We start from the raw sequence: 19,241 nt of genomic DNA on the forward strand, positions 1-19,241 counted from the left end.
TACTACTCTCTCTCTCTCTCTCTCTCTCTCTCTCTCTCTCTCTCTCTCTCTCTCTCTCTCTCTCTCTGTCACTCCTTATTTCACGGCAGAGATAGAAAATAAAAGTTTCCTGAAAACCGAGAGACAAAAGATTACTTATTCCTTGTAAAAGACCTGTACTAATTATATGGAAAATTAGGTCTCAACGGAATAAGTTAGTTTTTACATATAAAGTAGTTTATGATGTAGACACAAGGCTCAATAATAAATTATAATTTTTGTGCGGTGATGTATCAAAGGTAAAATTTGTGCTTATAAAAAAAACAATTTTACTAAAGTATAGAAAAATTTAGATACAAATTTAAAAATAATTTTGTTAGATCTGCAAAATAATTATGTAGGAATTATCAAGCATGATGAATAATGCTGCAAGAGTTCTAATATTCTAGCAATACATTTGATATATATAATTTTTTGAATCCAACAAAATTATTTTCAAATCTGTATTTAGCTAAATTTTCAGATATATTTCAGCAAAACCCTTCCATGCAGAGCTTTTGATACACTACAGCTTAAATCCATTAGCTTTTTGTCTTTTATTCATCATATTACGCTACATTAAGGCTGTGTTCGAAAACATCACTCGAGTGCTTCTCTGTCATCATCTTATTCTTATTTAACATTGAATGAACAACAAGGATAAAATGATGGGGACAGATGATGTTTCCGAATGCAGTCTGTATGTGAAAACTATAATTTATTTCACCGGGATTCAATTTTCCATATAAGTTTTCATAAATAAGTAGCGGGTCCTTTTGCGTTGCTTATCGAACAGAATCACGACTGCGAGTTTCTCGAAAAATTTAGGTAATTAATTGGAAAGGAGGCAAAGATAAATTACTGCAGAGTGAGCACGATCATGTGATTAATTTATATCAATTCGAACAGTATAGTAGTCATACTGACGAAAGCAAGGTCATTATTGTCGCTTTCGCTCTAAGGCGAAGGAGGAAATGTATGCACATCATTAGCATACGTTTTGCCAAAGGTTGTCGTTATTAATAGCTGATATTTTTAGCAGTTAACATTTCAGTTCGGATGTAACTGCGATTGAAGATGTGATCGTGACGCAGGAAGTATCTTAGATAAGATAAGCGAGATTTACTTTATACATATGCTACGACTTTCTCCGGCTACTTTGGATCATATTGCCGCGAAGTGAAGAACATGTCGGCCACAAGATTTTTTTCCTCTTTTTTTTACAGTTTAAAGAGTGTCGACCACTTCTTGAATGCGAAAGTGGTCGCCTGCTCTTAATACTGGATGCGTCCTGTTGCTCGTTAGCGTTGCAAGCTGGTTCACTTGTACCAGTTCCTCCCACCTATTTGCTCTCTAGTTTTATATCTTTCCTTTTCTTTACCTTCTAATTCTCGCTAACCGAGAAAGTTACGATTAACCAAAACGGAATGATAGTAGTAAAACGCCAATCACTTTCGTCCGCGATGAAACGTCCGCGTATTTTCTCGTTATCGCGCACGTACATCCAAATAGGTATCGAGACTGTTTAAAATGATAACGTTTTAATTGTTTGCCTTATACGATTGTCAAAATGATAAAAAGATGATTAAAAAAAACAACCCGCTTATAACTACGCACAATAACGCATTGCAATCACAACGTAATCAAGATAGAAGATTTTTATTTTAATAGAAATAAACAGTTAATATATACGTGTTTAATATTCCGATTGAAACGAAAGCAGATCATCATTTTTATATCATTGACGCTAAAGTGCTATCGATACGTAAATTTTACATACGAGTGAGTGAGATCATTGAATACTAAGCTATGTCTTCAGTGGTCATTAAGAAGTTAATTTATCATGTTAAAAACTACTCTCTAAAATTTTTAGAGTGAATCTTATTCTGAAGAGTGAGAACTCCCTCTCTTAAAGATTGAAAATTGAGCCACTCTTTTTCAAGACTGGATCAATTTTCTTTAGAGAGAGATTTCATTCCAAAAAATTTAAAGAGAACAAACAAGCTTTTAAAAATTATCTGTTAGATCCTTTGATCAGTCAGTATTACAACAGAGTGTGATAAGTGATTTTAATTTTTAAGCAATTTTGTATTATTATTTCATGTTATTATATATATTTTATTTCAATTAATAAAAAAATGAGATATATCTATACACACACACACACACACACACACACACACACACACACACACGCGCGCGCGCGCGCGCGCGCGCACGCACGCACGCATACACAAAACACAATTCAATTATATACTTCAAATTACAAGATTGAATTTGATAATATTCTTTTTTTTCCTTTTAAGTTAATAATTAGGTATTTGTATTTAAAAAGATTATAAGTATTTTCATTGTAAATTTATAAATATTTTAAAAGTAAAATGTATAAAAAAAACTTATATTACATTAATTAAAAGTGGCTTATTTCCTTATTGGAGTATTAATGGATTAATGGCTGGAATGAAATTATCAGAATCTCTAAATATTGGGTATGGGAAAAAGTTCGTGGCGATTTTTTTAGTAAAATTAAAGTGTTTTTCTTAGAGTATTGAAATCAATTTATTTAAATCAAATATTTTCTCCATTATTTTCTATAATATTTTGTCATTTTTGGGGCAGAGTCATAATTCCATCGCGATAGAACTTCTGTGATTTCTGATCGAAAAACTGCTTCAAGTGATTTTCACAGGCCTTTTTTGAAACTAGTTTTACATCATTAAGAGAGTTCTGCAGAGACCTAAACAAATGATAGTCTGAGGATGCTATGTCAGGATTATACGGTGGATGCATTAAAACTTCCCAACCAAGCTCTCGCAATTTTTGCCAAGTCATCAAAGATGTGTGTGGTCGAGCGTTGTCGTGATGGAAGACGACACTTCTCCTATTGATTAATTCTGGCCGCTTCCTCTCAATTGCTTGTTGTAATCTCTGCAGTTGTTCACAGTAGAGTTCGGAATTAATTGTTTGATTGGACGATAACAGCATAGTGGGACTGGAAAGGAATCGTTCACTATGAGATAACTCATAGTGAACGATTCTCTTCCAGTCCCACCACACACACAACATCACCTTCTTCCTCGTCAATCCAGGTTTTGCGATTGCTTGCGTCTTCTCTCCTTTCTTTATCCACGATCTTTTTCTAGTTGGATTGTTGGATTGTAGGTGATCCATTTTTCATCACCAGTTATCATTCTCTTCAGAAATGGCTCAATTTCATTCCGTTTCAGTAGCGTATCACAATGTTAATTCGGTCCATCATGTTCCTAACACTCAACTCGTGAGGAACTCAAATTGAGCTTCTTTTTATATCCAGCTTTGTGTAAATGATTTAAAACTGTTTTGTGGTCGATGCCTAGTTCCCTGGCAATCTCCATAGTGCTCACATGCTTATCATGCTCGACTTTTACCATGATTTCATTGGACTTTTCAGTGATCGATCGGAGTGAGGTTCATCTTTCACATCGAAATTTCCAGCACGAAAGCGAGCGAACCATTTTCGTGCTGCTGATTTTGATAGAGTATCTTCATCGTAAATAGCGCAAATTTTTTCACAAGCCTGTGCAGCATTCTTGCCTTTATCGTAGTGATATTGCAAAGTGTAGCGAATTTTTTCCTTATTCATTTTCATTTTCAAAATAAAATAACTTTTGATCCACTTCACCGATTTCTATCTTTTTCTCAAAACAAAGGTAAAATGTCACTTTTTAAACGCACGTCTAGTATTGCCGACTGCTGAGCATTTAATGCCATCTAGCGGGAAAAACGCCACGAACTTTTTCCCAATATATAGGAATATTGTATAATAATAATGAAAAATAATGATAAAATGAAAATAAATCCAAAAAGATCTTTGATAGAAAAATAGATATGGAAAGGTACTTTATATAAATCTTTATTTGTTCCTGGATTAGAAAATTTTAAATGTAGAAAAAATAAATAAATAAAAATAAAGAAATACAATATAATAATAAAAGATAAAATAAAGTAAAATGAGAAGATTTAAAGTAGAATTATTAATTGAGAATCCTCAAATTCATATTATTAATATATTGCCAATGTAAAAAAGTAGTTGATATAAGATTTGTAATTATTGAAATTTATATATCGATAATCATGCAATCATTTAATAGTGAATAATATTTTAGAATTAAATGATGAAATTCTTTTCTTATTCTTTTTTAAGATTCATTTATCGCGGCTTAATAGTCTCAAAACCGATCTCTCATGCACGGCGTTCGATTTATCGTGTAGTGGAGGCTTCAGAGAACGAGCGCTTCCTTAAGCAAACGTTAAACGTCAAATACTTCCACGAATGTATTATTTGTCTGTCGAGCGCGATGTGTCGTAAGAGCCCCCCATTATCCATACGATTGCAAATATCGCGGATAAGTCTTACCTCGATCCACGACCGTATGAACGATTCGTAACGAATGGTGTACCGTTACCGTGCGTTTCATCCGAACCGATCGAATAACCGAAGTACCGAGCTCGCTTCTCATTTACCATCCTTCGATCAAACGATAAATATAATAGCGGGACGAGGAGAAAGAGATGAAGAAACGGAGGGAGAAAGAGTGATCGTTAATCACACACGTCTGATTATCCGCCCATAAACTTGCTGAATGGAAAGAACGTCTTAAGCAGGAAGTCACGCTAGTTTCACGCTGCATTCGATGGATGCACAAAAAATCGATCTGAAACTTGATTCTAATCCGACGATAATTAATACCTCGTATACGCATAATATATTTAACTATATGCCTAGATTTTAAATCTCTTACATGAGAGAAAATGTATACATTACTTTATTTATGTTGTTATATATACCATTGCAATATAATATCATAAATATCAATTCAAAAGTTGAAATTAATAAAATAAGATTTGATGTTTTAGATATAGAAAAATATATATTACATGAAACATCATTACATATATACATTTTCGTAATCAAAAATAAACACTATTAATTTTGCACTATTAATGTCTATAACATAATTTGGAATCTACACTAAGATCACATCGTTTTCAGTTTTTAATTTTTAAATGGATAGATGGAGTGGCCATAACATTTCAGTACAATTTTCTTTAAAATCTTGTAGAAAAGGAAAAAGTATTGCTCAAATGGCCAAAAATCTTAAAATTTATTACTTTTATATTCTTCTATCTTATAAAGATGTAATTAATAAAATAAATTTTAATTATAACAATATTTACTACTAAAAATATTTACTACTAAAAATATAACTATAAATTTTTTGAGTGTTCTACTATTTCATCTATCAACTTCTGTATCTTTAAGCGCCGGTTGTTCCATCTTTTGATAAATTTTACTTGTTAGGCAATCCACGCATGTGATTGGGTAATCTTGCTACTTATCCAACAAGTAAAATTTATCATAAGATGAAACAATCGGGTCTAAACCATCTATCTACTAAAAGATTAATTGCATTTGTCTGACAACAGAGCACTTTTTGTGCTTGATATTGTTCTATTTATCGAATATGAGGAAAATTTCGTCATCTTTGTAGAGGCTCGTCTTAACATGGAGACACGACTTGCTTCACAAGTGTTATCAAGGTCGATAATATCGTATCGAGGGACCATTCTTTGCACAGAGAAGAGAGAAGAGAGAAACTGATACATAACCCAGAAGCAGATCCTATGCATCTGTTCTTCGCACACACATACACGTACGTGCCTGAGGCACATTACGGCACACGCATCACTAAAATAGGCGCCTATTCTCTTGTATGGTAAAAGTAGTTCACGATGCAAATTGTGTCACGTGATCGGCGACACGAATGGAACACGCGGTAATTGGCTTTAATTGCCTCGCGGTATGATAATGTCGGGTACAATCATCGATTTTAATTGGCTAAAGGTCCACTTTTATCGTCCTTCAGGAAGCGGGTTAATCACGTCTTAAAAACAAAAAGAAAGAAAAAGAGAACTTTGCAGACATAATTTAATTTCTAATACTAATTTTTATCTACAATGTCTACATCTCAAAAAAGTCGTCATATATAATCCAATATATATTTAAATAACTCTCTGATAACATTATTGTTAGATAACGCGATAAATGACAGAAAGTCTTTATTAATCGCGAGTAAATTATGTGGTTTATGCAACAGATAAATGAAAAAAAATTTTATCTTATTATTCTTAGATGAATGAAGTCTGATTTCTGATTTTCAATTTTATTTGCAGATAATGAAATTGTATAATGCCGTTAAAGAATATTCATAATATAATTAAAATTTTAAGTTATCTTTTTCTAAAAGAAGATTTCTTTTTTTACATTTCTTAAACAATTATATTTAATTTTTATTTTTCTTTATAAAACAGAAATCTCCTGTTATACCTGAAGATGTCTTTCTACGAATCCAGAATCAATTAACTCAAGTTATACTTAGTACAATATCCATTTTCGAGTAAAATTGTGTTCGGTGTTAAGCTTTCCTTCAACCATAAGCCCGCATGATGTACAGCATTCACGTTTCGTCTATCAGAATTAAATCCGGAACACAGTTGATTTTACGGTGGCCATATTGAATCTACTATATATTGCCAACTACTCGGCCACAATAACTGCGGCACGAGATATCGTGCCATTCACGCGACACACTGCAGCGTTCGCGTTTTCAGAACCTGGTTTCTAAAACTGTCAGTAATAGAGTTCAGAGTGGCGTGAGTTTTACTTTGATATGTAATTGCAATTTAAAATAATACCGATATATTTCGAGTCATAATCAACTTTCCAAGCACGATGGAAATGTCACCCAATGTGTCATCGTGTTTGTTAAACTATCGCAAAGGAAAATATAAAAAAAAATTTATTATAATAATTTGTACACGATGTCCGGAAAATCGAAGTCAAACTTATGTTAATAAGATCGAATATAAATAGCGGTGTCTATTATAATTCTCACTGTGTTGATGTTAATATTAACATCAATATGATGTGATTTTAACATCACGAGTTTTAAATCCACACTTTTTAGAGTGAAAGTGAAAAAAAAGAGAGATCATATAAACTTACATATATTGAAAAATGTTTTTTCTTAATAAATAATAGAATAAATTACATAGTCTTCCTACTCCGTAGACATTTTGATAAGATAAAGCATAAATTTAAATATTTCCATTAAATTATCAAAAAAATAAATAAAAATTCCATGGCATTGGGTGAATACTGAACAGACCCCGTAACGAGACAAGCACGCGAGTGAATCATTCGTTGCGACAGCTTTTTCATGGCCTGGCGTTCAGGCGCTGAATTCAGATAAATAGATAAATATCTATTGTGTAAGGAAATGACAGCGGTTGCGAGAAACTTCGTCAAGGATGCAAGGAATGTGGGACAAGGGGAATCCCGTACCTTGACTTCGCCGGGTTGTGCAACGGCGCCCATCGGTTTAATCAGACTCGTAAAATCCTCCGGATCGATCGATCAGGCGACACTAATAAGCGTGAAATTCACTCGGAAGCAGACGCGTCTTAAGCTGTTTGCTTGACGCTCAGATTGTATCAGGCATCTGTGATACTTAAGAAAGTACCCCATTAACGGACACGAAAGTTCCTATTACTGGATGGGACTAATATAAGAGCGTTATTATTATTATGGCGTTATTGACCGAGTAACGTCTAATTCATGAAAGCAAATAATATAGATGAGTCAATTTAATCTATAAGCGTAAATAATCAAGACAGTAGCGCTCTCATTGCTACTAAGTATAGGGTAAATATGAAATAAATGATAATCCACGATGATAGACGCCGAGCAATAATACTTCCGATTTAATTAAATATCCGCCATGTTAATCAGCATCTCTGATTGAAAACGAAATCTCGCTGCTACGCGAGATAACGAAGTTTATACAACGCGTTCTTACTTCGGGTTCTTGGGGAAGCTAATCAGGCCGATGAAACACTGTAATTTACTGCGTCACAGTTAGACTCTCATTACTCCACTCGAAATAATGAAGCGTTACTTGTACGCGACTCGTCGATCTCCTGTATTAAGGGCGACGATCCGCTTGCACGATTTATGGAGAGTAGAAATCGAGCGCGAAAACACGCAGTACATACGAACGCTCGCGAATTTTGTCATACCTGATATCAAATATCAATCAGAAATAATCATGACATTTGGTGGCGCATCAAAAGGCGCGATATTGAAATAAATGTTAAATTCATAATGTCAGATTATACTTAATTTGAGTTATTTTTAAGCATTTCCATAAGTCGCCATTATTCCAGCTGCTGTTAAAATAATAAATCGTTAATTTAATTAAAACAATGAAATTAAATAACCAATAGGAAAATAAATGTCTTTAACGATCTAGCTGAATTTTAAATGCTGTATAATTCTATGTGAATTTATATATTACGTAGTTCTTTAAATAGTAGTAGTTCGTAGTTGTTCGCCGAAATGATTTTTCCAAGGATTTTTCAGTTTTGAAATGCAAACTATACTGAACTACCGCATAATATCACGAATTAAATTGACTAGCAATTTAACAATTCGATTTGTTTTTGTGTATCTTAGAACGATCTTAATAATGCTGAATGACATATTAAATCTTGACATATTAAAACTAATTAATTTTTATTACAGAAAAATATTACAATACCTCGATCGGAAGTTGAACCTAGATCTCTAGCATTCCGTGCAAGTCTTTGGATCAAAATTAAATTAAACTCAAGAAAATATATTAAAATAAATAAAAAATACAAGTCAATGTAAGTCTGGACAATGTGTATTACATACAAATTTTACACTATCGTCCGGTTTACATTAGCTTGTACTTTCTATATATTTTAATAAACAACGTTCATTAATGTATACATTTAGTTGAATTTAATAAACTATATTTTATTATTTACTATAAATACATATTTTAATGTGTGTGTGTATGTGTTTATTTTAAAGTCAATTCCAGAAATAGATTGATTTACATTTTGACATACGTAGAAGTTAAAAATAAGAAAATGTTATTTAATTCAAAAGGATTGAGTTATCATCAGCTCTTTTGATATTTAACAAGGAAGGGAGTTTATGGTGAATCTCAATTCATATGAGATTTTTCAGTAGCGAGTAACTAGAACGAATAACATATCACACTGCGGCTATTTCTCGAATTGCCGCGTCGGCTCTATGGTATCTTTCCACGCACTCTTGCAATAAACTTGTTGCAACGCGATACGCGAGCATAAACGAGCATAGACGCGAGCGAACACGTACGTTTCTTCTTTTTCAAAACGACTTGCGAAGTATTGCGTCTTGTAAGTTGCACGAAACATCTTCCTCAGAAGACACCAAGCGTTATTATTGATGATTGCTAAATAATAGTTAGAAATAATAAGATTATTACTGTTAGTATAAATTTGATATAAATTGTGATAGTAATGTAAGTCACATTTCTATCTATTTGAGATAATTGGTGCAGTCTGCTGAAGCAAATATATTGTATATGTTAAAAAAATTTTTTGTTTCTCGAAATCATAATTAAGTGTGAATTACCATCACACCTCCATATATCAATATAATTAATTTATTTATAAATATTAATTTTAATATTTATCTTTTCTTATTTCATTCCTATTATTGTCTTTCTATAAATCACTTGTAAAATTTAAGTACGGAAGTATTAGCTTGTTAAAGTATAGAAATAAAAATATTTAAAAGAGTATATTCAAAAAAATATTAGTTGCTTAAATGCCTGTTGAAGTGTTTCCTGATGATCTTTCCTGATGATTTCCGAGATTTTACGGCATGATTTTATTGCGCACGATAACGGCAACACTTTCGCGGTCGAAAGCCAGCTGCCACGTAGATTCATATCACAAGACTGCATATATCCGAGGGCATTCAGATGCAGTTGTGGGGTGGTATTCTGCTTGGCTAGTAGAGATTAAAGTAACCGAGCTACCGCAGCCCCCATAAATATTGAACGTCCCCCGGATTTATGGTCGGACCGAGGACACCGGGTTACGTAGGAGGAAGTTATATGAGTTGCCCGCCTAAAACCGAGCAGAGGGACTGCTCCTGCAGGAGTCCGCCCGACTTCTCCCGACAAGCGAGCACGCGGTCGCGAGAGAGCCCTTTGCACTGCAAAAGGCCCGGCTAATTAATGTATTGTTTCACCGGCTGCGGTTCCGCGCGCCTCCGGAATCTGCATCCGTTGAATATGCAACATCGCCGTCCACAACCTGGAGAGCGTGGCTCCGGATTAGTGAGCCGTGCTCATGCCCTATGCATACCTATCGACTTTCCCTCCTCGCAACGCAAAGAGACCGCAACTCGGCCCCGGATGCAAGGTAAGAGGCCATCCTCTCGATTTTCGGGTCAAAAACTAAACGGAGCAGCGATCCGAGGAAACGTGCTTTCTTTTCTATTTCATGAGAGGTCGCACGGGAATCTATTAAACGCTAACGACACATTCCAGAAGAGTTGCAGGAGTTCTCTTAAAATATTTCGAGGGAACAGAATTATATATGAAGAATAATATTTGCAGCGTTTCCCCCAGAGGAACGGTGTAAAGACAACACAAGATGAACACAATGTAAACACAATGAATTCATTACAGTGAAATCATCTCTGCTGTTTGTCAATATTAAATATGGATGGAATGATTAAATGTGTTGCACTTGCTGGAAAATGCCCGTTAAGAATAACGGAAATGCGTAGGACACCGTTGTGTTTCGCGAATTATTATTGCGCGATTATGTTGTACATACACGTGCGAGTTAAACACGAATTGGTCCACGCGGAGCAGCGTGAAATTGGAAAGCCGACAATCCCAAGACATTGCAAATATCATAATTACAAATTGCATATCTACTTCGTTTCTCCTCTTTCGAATAACGAGCGCGCAGAGATAATAACCACAATGTACCAGCCTCATGATGAGCGCGCGTGATAATAAAAAGAACCTCGTGTCATAACGGATAAAACGTTTTCCACCGCAATACGAACGTCATAATCGGATGGACGATCAGGGGAAAACCGCTTAATTCTCTAGGAACTTTGACAATCTCACAGACACGTAGGCGTGATTTCGCTCAGTCGCATAACATGATTTACGAGTTTACGCCTCGGTAAAGGTCAAAGGCTCTGCCTTGTGAATTGTTAGCGAGTATGCGTTACCTCGTTCACATCGATTATCTACACGGTGATCAGACAGACACGTAACATTCCATCGGTAGTTATGCAGTCATTGCGAAAACAGTTGCTTCTCTCGGCAAGGAACTCGAACTTTCCGAGGACAACTCTCTGCGAATTATAAAAGTCTCTCCGAGGTAGCACACAACTTCGGACTGTAATTTTTACGATGGTTTATGAATTTTATTAAATATATAATTTTATTAAATATATAATTAACAAGAATAGATATGAGATAAGGTTAAAAAGAGTAAAAATATAACTGCGTATAAAAGATTTCTCTTATTTAAGAGAAGCTATTTAACCGAATATAATTTCCATTATTTTCAAATTCAAATACTTTAGTTATATATTGGATCGAAAACAAAAATTCATAACGCTTTATTCATTCAATAGAAAATTTCAAAATTTAAAAAAAAATCTGTTTTTTAAATTACAGTATAATGATTTTTAACGGAGTTAGAAAGTTTAAAGATAGATAAGATAGTGATCTTTTTCTATAAATTTAAATTTATATAAATTTAAATTTAATTCATTTTTAACAAAGTTACAGCTGCTTTGAATTTTGTAGCACTATGAACATTTCCAACCTAATACTTCTGTCTGTCAGAATATTAAAATAAAAATTTATTATATAAAGATGATTTCAGTTAATTCAGTTAACGAGAATTTATAATAAATAATAGCAAATATGATAAAAATATAATGACAATTATAAAAGTGTTAAGAGGGTTAAGATATATAAAAATATATTTAAAAATATAATCATTAAATATACACACAACTTTATAATTGTACTTCTCATACCTGATACTGAAAATAGCACTGATCATAACTTCTTGTACTCTTCTAGGATTATAAGTTATATTTTGATGATTATATATATATATATATATATATATATATATATATATATAATTGTCAGTTTAAAGCTCCAGACACAATGCGAAATAACAGCGATAAAAACAACGAAAGAAATAATATAGAAAAAAGCGACATATATTATTATCGTCTCTGTTGCACAATGCCGTGAAAGATATAAATAAAATGAAAAATCTGAACGCTGATTGATAGGCTATAAAGCGGTAAACACAGAATTCCAACTCGTCGGAAATTTATCGCTATTGCCTTATTCTGTGTTCCTATATACAATGACATACACATTCCCGAATGTTGGATTCCTCTGTTTCTATCGCTTTCGCTATGGCTGTTATCTCGCATTGTGTTTAGGATTTAAGGATTATTATATAATTTATGGTTCATTTATAAATATAAATTTTATAGGTTTTTTTGGTAAAACTATTCTATTCATGTTCAGTTCAAGTGATAAAAGCAAATTCTTGCACAACATTACGTCGCTCTGTGTTCAACGAAGGCAACGTTAAATCCGGCCAGGAAGTTAATTATCCGTAGTTACTATTGTGGAGAGCCTAACGACCATTCTTTTGAAATCCGTGTCGATCTTCGAAGGAAACGCGAAGTTGCCACACGTGAAGTAACTAAATATCAGATGCGAGAAAGAAGAAAGAAAAAAGCTTTAACTATATAAAAAAGCTTTAAATATATAATAAATAAAAAAATATTTTTTGGTAATAAAAGACAAAATACATGTACGTAAATATCTCGTGCTTCTATTCAGCTGCGTGTTACTTAATCATTATGGCTAAGAATGGAAATAATGCGTAGTACAAGGCGATGTGCTTGCCTGTATTTTAAGATGAATGCAGGTCGCAATCGAAAACTGTCCTCTTTCATATTAATTACGAAATATTCCGTATATGCGCGACTGCATTTCATGCTGTAAGAACTTCGTGTACGAACAATCGTCGGTCCCATCACCGAGGGACCTCGGGCATGTCTGTCACGCGTGCGGTTCCCCGTGCGTGCCCGTGTAATTTCAGGCCGCGTTCCCTGGCAAAAGGAATGACACCGTCGGGAGCATGTTGATAGAAAATTTTCGAGAGTAAGAGCTCTCTAAGGAACACGAAAGCAAATGATGGTGTCGGTACTTTCTGATAAAATAAAAAGAATGTTGGGCAATTGATGATTACTTGAAACTAATATATGTACATATATTATTTTCAACATTTAAAACTGATTTAAAAGTATAAAAATTTATTGCGTGAATCCTTATAAGTTTAAAAATAAAAAAAAATAAATATATATTTATGTGTATGTTAATATTTGCTTAGTTTGAATTTTATGCCGGTGTAAACTTTACAAAATTTATTAACAAAAAAGTTATTAACAAAATTAAATAAAGTAAATGTTTAAATCGTTTCTGTATCTTGTAAAACTTGCAACCGTTTTTATTATTATTGACGGTAAATGCATCAGAAAATATTTCCGGCCGCAGCGCTAATCGGATTTTCCGTAAATACGCTAATTATGTTTGCGTATAAATATAGATTTTTCCAACGTATTTTTCTCACGTATGTTATAAATATAAAAGATTTGTAATAACCGTTTCCTCCTCGCACAATTCTTTTGCGGAGCGCTTAAAAAAAAAAATAATTTAATTAATCGTACTTAACAGCGATAGAGGTTCTCGTTAAGACCGGATACGGATCACGAATTACGCAATTATCTGCGGCGACAGGAATTCGCGCTACACCTGCGAAATGCGATGTCATCAAACGTCATCAGCGAAATTCTTTTAGTCGGACGTGTGCGCCTACAAGAAGAGTCCACTCGTGCCGCAATGATTTTAACATTTCTTTTTAATATTTAATACCAACTATTTTATTACACACACGCAATATAATGCCTCCATGGATTCTAGGAAAACATGCGCATCGCGAGAGGATGCGATTAATATATGATAGTAAGACCTCTCGATCCGGTCTTGTTGAATATAAATCGCAAGTTACGTGTGTTGAATTAAACGAGCAGGTATGTTTTCCTTTCGTTGCACCTGTGTCTCCTTTTATACTCGAAACATACGTTTCTCCGCGTGTAGAAAATAATAGACATTTTGCAAGAGTCTGCTCCGGATACGGTAAACGATAACGTCGCGTGTATAGCGGATGAGCGTAGCGTGAATTTGGGACGAGCGTGTATTGCCATTGAGAATCTTTGTAGTTGTTTCGCAATAAGTATTGAGATTTTTTTATCGTATTGCGGAAACACAATGGCGAATAGGACGCGGAAATTCCGGCGCCGGGAATATTATTTTATCGAAAAACGCGTACACAGGAGAGTGGAGTGACTCATAGACCGTGAAAAAAAAATCGAGAAGCGTAACCGGAGACAAACATTGTCAAAATATGCCAGGGCCAACGTCCGGCGGAGAGACGATTTCTACGAGCGCGTTTTCTAGGATGGATCAATATGTATGGTAATGCGATCGCGCGGACTGTTCAGATTGTACACATCAGCGTCGTCGTTCTACGTGCACACGCGACCATAACTATATATGTATGCGCGCGATACGTAGTACGTAACTTTTCATATACGTGTAATAAACATATTACTTAGTGGCCTACGGAATATACTCGTACATTTACGCGTATTGTGGACATATAGTTCACAATATATATTAACATCGTCAAGATATTAAGATAAGGGATTGGTGTAATTACCACAGACAGCAGGTCTTATTTGTGGGACAGAAACCACAGTCAGCAGAGTCTTACTTGCGGGACAGAAACATGATAAAGCGAAAGATTTCTTTTTAATTAGGGAATATATAAAAATAAGTTTTTGCTATCCAATTCAAACGCATTATAAATTTAGTACTTATTCTTATTATTTTTAAACTAGTTTGCGTCTTCCATTTTTTCTCAAACGTTTATTGCACTGTATCGTTTACAAAAACGTATGTATGTGTGCGAGTATGTGATGTGTAAATGTGAGTAAATTCGTGTGAGTTCGTTAAACCCAAATGACTATGCGGAACAGTCATCTCTGTGAGACAAAGCGAAAAAAAAAAGATTTATCGATACGGCGCCATCGATAGCTTAATAATGCATACATATAAAGATAAAAGTTTAATAAAGTCAGAGAATCAAATAAATTTCTTTTAAAAAATAGTAATATTATTCGTAATTTTTTTCTGGAAAGATATTACAAAAAACTTGTTATTAAAAGTGAATAAATATTACTTAATAAATTCATGTAATATCACTTAATAAATTATGTAGCCATAAAGATCGCATACCGAATAAATTTCATTATATATTGGAATAGAAATATTCTGATATGCAGCTATAATACTATTAATATTACCAATAAAAATTTATGAAATATTAAAAAGAAGAGCCTGATATAGTGACAACTGTAACGATCCTAAAGTATATACTATATAGATATACTGGATAAATTAGAGAAGAATTTAGTTCTATCGAATTTTCATAATGCACAGTGAAACTGCAGACAAATGATAACCGATACTCAGACATTTCCGGCTTCACTTGGGTCGAATATTAAAGTCTTTAATATGTAACGAAACATCACGTACTGAGCGAACTTATAAAGTTAAAAGCTCTTTGAAGTAAGAGATTTTCAACTTCCTTAACCATCCATGATAGTTAAGGAGATGTTAGTTAATGACACGTTTCATTTAAAAAACAAGAGCGAAGACTTATAAACGAATTAAAGCCATGGATTATGAACTTCTTCAAGATAAACTCATATTTAAGATAAACTCAATTATTCGACTTCACTTAATTAATTACCTGTCTCTATGAAACTATTTTAGAAGTTTAATAGAATTAAGAGAGTTACAGTTTTCTTCTCCAAAGTTTTTAAAATTTCGAACACATTTTAAAACAAGTTCCGAGCAATAATTCTCATATATATTGTAATTAATACGTAATATAACGCAATAATAAGATATTTTTAAATCCAATCTCTGTCGCTCTCTTTCTTTCTTTCTTTCTTAGAAATATTCAATACAAAATATTCGAATTTCAGCCGATGTCGATAAATACGTATGTATTATATGCAACGTACGTGTGTGCAAATGCGAGGTCTTATTTTGAAGTCTCAAAATGGCAGAGTTAATTAGCCTATTCGTGTTCGTCTCATAGCTATTCCGGGTGAAAAGTCTCTGACCGAGATAGTCGAATGCGTGTTTGTTTCTTTCCGTTCGTTAATGCCAGCGTATAATGACCACGTCCGTTAAAACAGTCGTCGATTAATTTCAACCTTAGGACAAGATTTCCCGGATACATATTGCGCGCAACGATGCATCGTTAATGAGCTATAAAAAAAATAATAAATGTCTTTGCGCATATTGAATAAATTTTTAATAGTGGCTAATAATATATCGCTGTTTATGAAATTTTCTAAATAATATACATATAACGTGAAACAAATTTTAAATGTTACAACTCACAATATGTATCTTTTTAAAATCTTTTAAATAGTTATTCTTTGAGACATTTCATACATATACTTATATATTTGCCAAATTTAAAAAAAAACTTGTTCGTTTACATATTGCAGAGTAGGTAAAAGGGAGTTTTTGCAATAACGTGAATCCAGATACAGTGAAAGCTAAAGTCACGTTATTCTTTTCTTAATTAGTTGTTACGAAGAAGATAATCTGATCTTAGCGTTCACCGTAGATAAATGGTACTGCAAAAAATTCCCTAATAATATTTTAATTAATATTTTAAATTAACATTCTTAAACTGTGATAGTGGCACGATCTTTAACAGTTTAGGAGAACATAAGAAATCTGAAAATTTCGAGCAATAAAAAGATAATTTACACACTGAACGAAATTTTACATAAATCCAAGATTGACTTGGGGATATCCTGTTAGAGATGTTCAAAGAATGAAATCCTAAACGTCCCATGAAAAGCGTGGTAATTACTTTTAGATTCTCGCGACGTTATGAAAATAAATCTGTCCTTCTCGAACTCGTGAGCGCGATTGCGTTTCCCGGTAAGCCTTTGTGGTGTTAATGACGAACACCACGAAGAGAAATTGCGCCGGGACATCTTTACGATCGAAACCCCGGTGCGCAGCGCTGAAAATCAACGACACGAACGAACAACGAACACGGACGGGCCGCACACATTACGAGATTTAATTAAAGTGCCTGATGTATTTATCAACCCTCTTTCTTGGAAGCAATACAATCCGTTTAAGAAAATTCGTTCTGCACGTTTCCTTGGTGATACAAACGGGACAAAATCAAGGTGATTCACATAGGACGTTCCAATATAAAAATCTCGAAGGGTAAAACGACTCTTTGACTACGTATCGCGTTCCAGTATCTTCGCAAAACGTCGACGGTACAATTTGAAATTGCTGCAAGGAGTTGTGCTAAAACATCGACGCTAAAAATGTTAACGAGCTCAAACGAGTCTACATATTTTTGCGGTCACACGAGAACGAGAGAGGTAGACGGGTTAGCGTTTTACATAACGATTTATGAGCCAATATACCCATCAATTTACAAGCACGGAATCTTCGGATGTATTTGCACTCGCGTTAGCCTTGTTAGTTCAACTCACGGGAGCAAAAAGCCGCGACGAACCCTTCACTCTCTCTGAAATTTACGGCGCGGTGGCGACGACGACGCGGTGCTCGCGCTAAATCAAAAACAGTATTTTTGCCGCGGCTCGACTCGGCTACGGTAGCAAAATACAGGTTGCTAGTCCTTCCCCGGTGGTGATTACGATGAAGAAAGAGGAAGTGAACGTCGAGCGGAGGAGGGCCACGTTTCCCCGTTTTGCCGCCTAGCCAGGAAGACAGGCATATCTCTCTTGCACTGGGGAGGTATTACATAACTATAAATTTTAATTGAATCCGCGGGCCGCGTGGCTCTCCTCCCTCTGGTGATCATCTTCTGGCAATAAACGTAACGCAGGATGTATATACCCGCGTGCGAGGGATGCACGAGGGGAATACAGAGAGAGGAAAGAGGAATTAACAACTAGTTTTCACTCACCATGTAGCTGCGCGAGCGACTGCAACGTGTTGGCGGTGTTGCAGTTTATGAATCCTGAAACAGAAATAGAAAATATGCCGTTAGAAGAAAATACTTACATATATTATTATAATATCAATATTATTTAACTGTATTTTAAGAAAAATTGCGATTGGGAGAGAAGTAAAAAATTTATTAAAATATAAAATGTTTGAAACTTTCGGTAAGATAAATCAATCAAAAATTGAAGATTAAAAACAAAGTTGCTTTACTTTTTTTTGTAACTGATTAACGTTACGTTCAAATTAGAAGGACAATTTATTTATTACCTAATTTATTTCTAAATCTTAATTTGAACGCGCAAAATTACTGAGATGTTATGCAATCAGAGTTCTGTAATACTAATTTATACAAAACTTATAAATTTACAAAATGAATACCATAATATATAATACACTTGTAAAACGCATGTAACTCTGCATTACGCTGTGTAATAGTAAAAGCAATTGGAAACTAAAATTTACTGCAAATTGATTAATTAATTTAGAAATTGTATAGAGTACAGCGCGTAATTGTGTATATTACACATCGCGTAATTAAACTGTACACAAACATATAGGCGAAATTATTTGAAAATTTATTGAGAATGGATTAATTAAGTTCTGTTATCACAGAAATATTATTATCCCGGAACTAATATCCTAGAATAGATCCTAGAATAGATTCGATACCTTTCACTGTCCTTAATAGTTCTTCTCTCACTTTTGACATTAAGGAAAACTATATGAATGCGAATTTATATTGTCAAATGAAAAATGTTACAAAACATGTAGTCTTCACTTCTAAACAATGTCGTGTTAAGTTTCACACGTATACAGGCCCATATACGCGCGCGAACATCGTGATCTCAACATCAGTACAATCATATATACGCCTCAAACATTCCCATGACATAAGATAACCTCTGAACTTAAAGCCCTCAGATCGATCGGTCGCGGTCAGGTCCCAACTCGCGCGAACGTCCATGATGGAACATTGTGATTTAAGAATGTCGAAATACGAGTCGCATTATCGTATTTCCACCTTCGACGACCTTCCACTTTCTTCACTGACACGATCTCACTTCCTTTATTTCTTCCGCAGTATTTTAGCTTTTAATTTTAATAAGA

General features: G+C 34.1%; 1 protein-coding gene across 1 annotated transcript in view; it reads right to left on the reverse strand.

The window, feature by feature from the left end:
* The window catches only part of LOC105618577 (cytoplasmic polyadenylation element-binding protein 2), a 157,790-nt gene that overhangs the window by 38,486 nt on the left and 100,063 nt on the right, over positions 1-19,241 (reverse strand). The window contains exon 3 of the mRNA XM_012200110.1: positions 18,094-18,147. Within this exon, the coding sequence (XP_012055500.1) occupies positions 18,094-18,147 (54 nt within the window). The remainder of the gene's footprint in view (positions 1-18,093; positions 18,148-19,241) is intronic.

The sequence above is a fragment of the Atta cephalotes genome (genome assembly GCF_000143395.1).
Source record: "Atta cephalotes unplaced genomic scaffold scaffold00001, whole genome shotgun sequence".
NCBI lineage: Eukaryota > Metazoa > Arthropoda > Insecta > Hymenoptera > Formicidae > Atta > Atta cephalotes.